This window comes from Lactuca saligna, chromosome 2 (assembly GCF_052625555.1).
Source record: "Lactuca saligna cultivar CGN05327 chromosome 2, ASM5262555v1, whole genome shotgun sequence".
NCBI classification, from domain to species: Eukaryota; Viridiplantae; Streptophyta; class Magnoliopsida; order Asterales; family Asteraceae; genus Lactuca; species Lactuca saligna.
The window spans coordinates 189,658,786-189,661,181 of record NC_136418.1 but is presented as its reverse complement, the minus strand read 5'-3'; the positions used below and the strand labels follow the sequence as shown (position 1 = coordinate 189,661,181).

At 33.1% G+C, this 2,396-nt stretch overlaps 1 protein-coding gene across 1 annotated transcript; it reads right to left on the bottom strand.

Annotated features, from left to right (window-relative positions):
* Window positions 1–684: 684 nt before the first annotated feature.
* LOC145028585 (actin-depolymerizing factor 7-like) lies at window positions 685–1,886 on the bottom strand. The gene is made up of 3 exons (XM_078977279.1): window positions 1,700–1,886; window positions 1,274–1,533; window positions 685–1,037 (listed from the first exon to the last, which is right to left on the bottom strand). Exons 1-3 carry the CDS (start codon window positions 1,700–1,702, stop codon window positions 884–886), a joined length of 417 nt encoding a protein of 138 aa, XP_078833405.1. The 5' UTR covers window positions 1,703–1,886; the 3' UTR covers window positions 685–883.
* Between the last annotated feature and the right edge of the window lie 510 nt (window positions 1,887–2,396).

The window sequence follows — 2,396 nt, the reverse complement described above, 5'->3', positions numbered from 1 at the left end:
AAGCTGTCAACGAGTAAGCTATGGGCCAACACGCAGAGGATAGTGTGTGAGTGGAGACGAGATTCATGGGAGTGAATTCAGGGGAGCTCAAGGAGGCATTGTGGTAATCCCTTTAAATAGGTTTTCGTTGTTTTGACTTGGAGGGGTTTCAAAATATTTCTAAGTTTTTAAAAAATTTCAATTCCCATACAAATGTGTATTTACATTGGTGTGGGTCAAGGCATGCAAGATTTGGTTCAAGCGTATGCATTCCTAATATTTTACATATAATAATTTATATTAAAAAAAAAGTTTATGTACGTATACAAATATTTTTAGTATTATTTCTTGAGTAGAAACCTAATCAATATTAGGAAGGACACACAATCTACAAATTTAGTATTATTTCTTGAGTAGAAACCTAATCAATTATGATGTATATTTTATAACATAAATATTTTTAATTACTACCAAAATTTGAAGGATGAGGAATTGTAGTTGTTACTTGTAAGTCCCTCTCATGCAGGGATACTCCGTTAAAAAATTGTAATGTAGAAAAATAAAAGGTTACTATTTTACAACAGTTGAAGAAACTAACCTTGTGAAATATCGGTTTCCCTTTACAACTTTTAATCTATGATTTCGACGTTAAATTTTTTGTAATAGTATCTCTAGGATTAATGAATGCCAATTACAAATATGAATAATTGCGTAGTACAAAAGTATAGACTTTAATGAATATTGAATGTCAATAAAAAGTGAAGATACGAGGACATAGTGATGCATTACACTACATTAATGAGGAGTACTTAGATCTTATATAAAAAATCGAGCAAAAAAAATAATAAAAGAGAATGATTAATAAAGGTTTATGAAACCAAATTCTCTTGTAGAAGAAATTTATTTAGATATTAGCTCGCGATTTTAAAATATCGAAGCTCATCTCACTAGGATCCGTTGCTTGCAACTCGACCTGAATCCCATCAAGTTCTCTCTTGAATCTGTCTTTGGAGCTTGCATACACCATCTTCATTCTCACCTTTGATGTATCTGGTGACCTGCAATAACCCATTATCGTTTTCTTATATATATATATATATATATATATATATATATATATATATATATATATATATATATATATATATATATATATATATATATATATATATATATATATATACTCTCAGTTATAGATTATCGCATTTTTATGATGATCGGATAAAAAGATGAATGGAATTCAAGGAAAAGGCATGCATGCATGTGAATTGTGATGATTGATTTGATATGGTACCAGGCAATGAAGATAATCTTGCTTTTCTGACAATTCTCGTCAGTAATGAAGTCAAAATCAAAGACAGCATAGCGGCATTCATCGCCAGGAAGAGAGTTTGTGAAATCTTCGTAGTTTTTATCAGGGCCACCAATCTTGTCAACGATCACCTGTTGATCCTCGATTTTGTATGTAATAAACCGGTAGTTCCGTTTTGCTTTTAACTCCAAAAACTTTAACTTACATTGATCGTCAACAGCCATTCCAGATGCCGCATTCGCCTAATCCACAAATCATTACAACGAAAAAAACAAAAACCAAAAACCAAATGGAAATACACCCATCATGCATCAAAACATAGAATTGGATCATGGTCATCGACATGTATAAATCAAATAAATTTCTTCAAAATACGATCATAAATCAACAAGAAGAAGAGATACATACCATGGTTGGTGATGCAAGTGGAGAATTATGGAAAGTGCGGATGAAGAAAGGATTGGGGTTGATGGAGAAGAAGGTCCTTCAAATCTGGGAAACAATCAAACTTTCACTCAAGAAAATGTGGGGAAAGTTGAGATTTTTAAGGGGGGAAATTAAGGTTGAGAAATCGTCTTTCAGCCATTTATGTGGTTGACCATTCATTATTCATATTATAACCAACAGTAATTCGAATTTCGTTTTCAATTTTGTGCAAGTTTCTATAACGTTTTTTACTGGATCTTGTGTGTTGTGTACCATTTTGGCGGATCTTATGTGTTGTGTACCCTTTGGGCGTACTATTATGTTTTGTTATAATTATGGGTGGCTAGGTGCTATTATGTTTTGTTATAATTATTTGTGTACCATTTGGGCGTACTATTATGTTGGTTGATTCATAATATCTTTGGACAAAATCCTAAAATAACGAATTTTCAACATCCAACACAAATATGTATGCGTAGGGAGGCCTGTGCAATTAAAAAAACATATATACACTACCAGAATAATGGGCATTAGCAGCGACGTTTTTACCGGCGACAGTCATTTTTAGCGGCGACACATAACTTTCGTGTTAGGTGTCGCTGCTAAAGGTGGCTGTCGCTGCTAAAAGCATCGCCGCTAATGCCTATCGACCCGATCCACGTCGAAATATGAGGTGAAA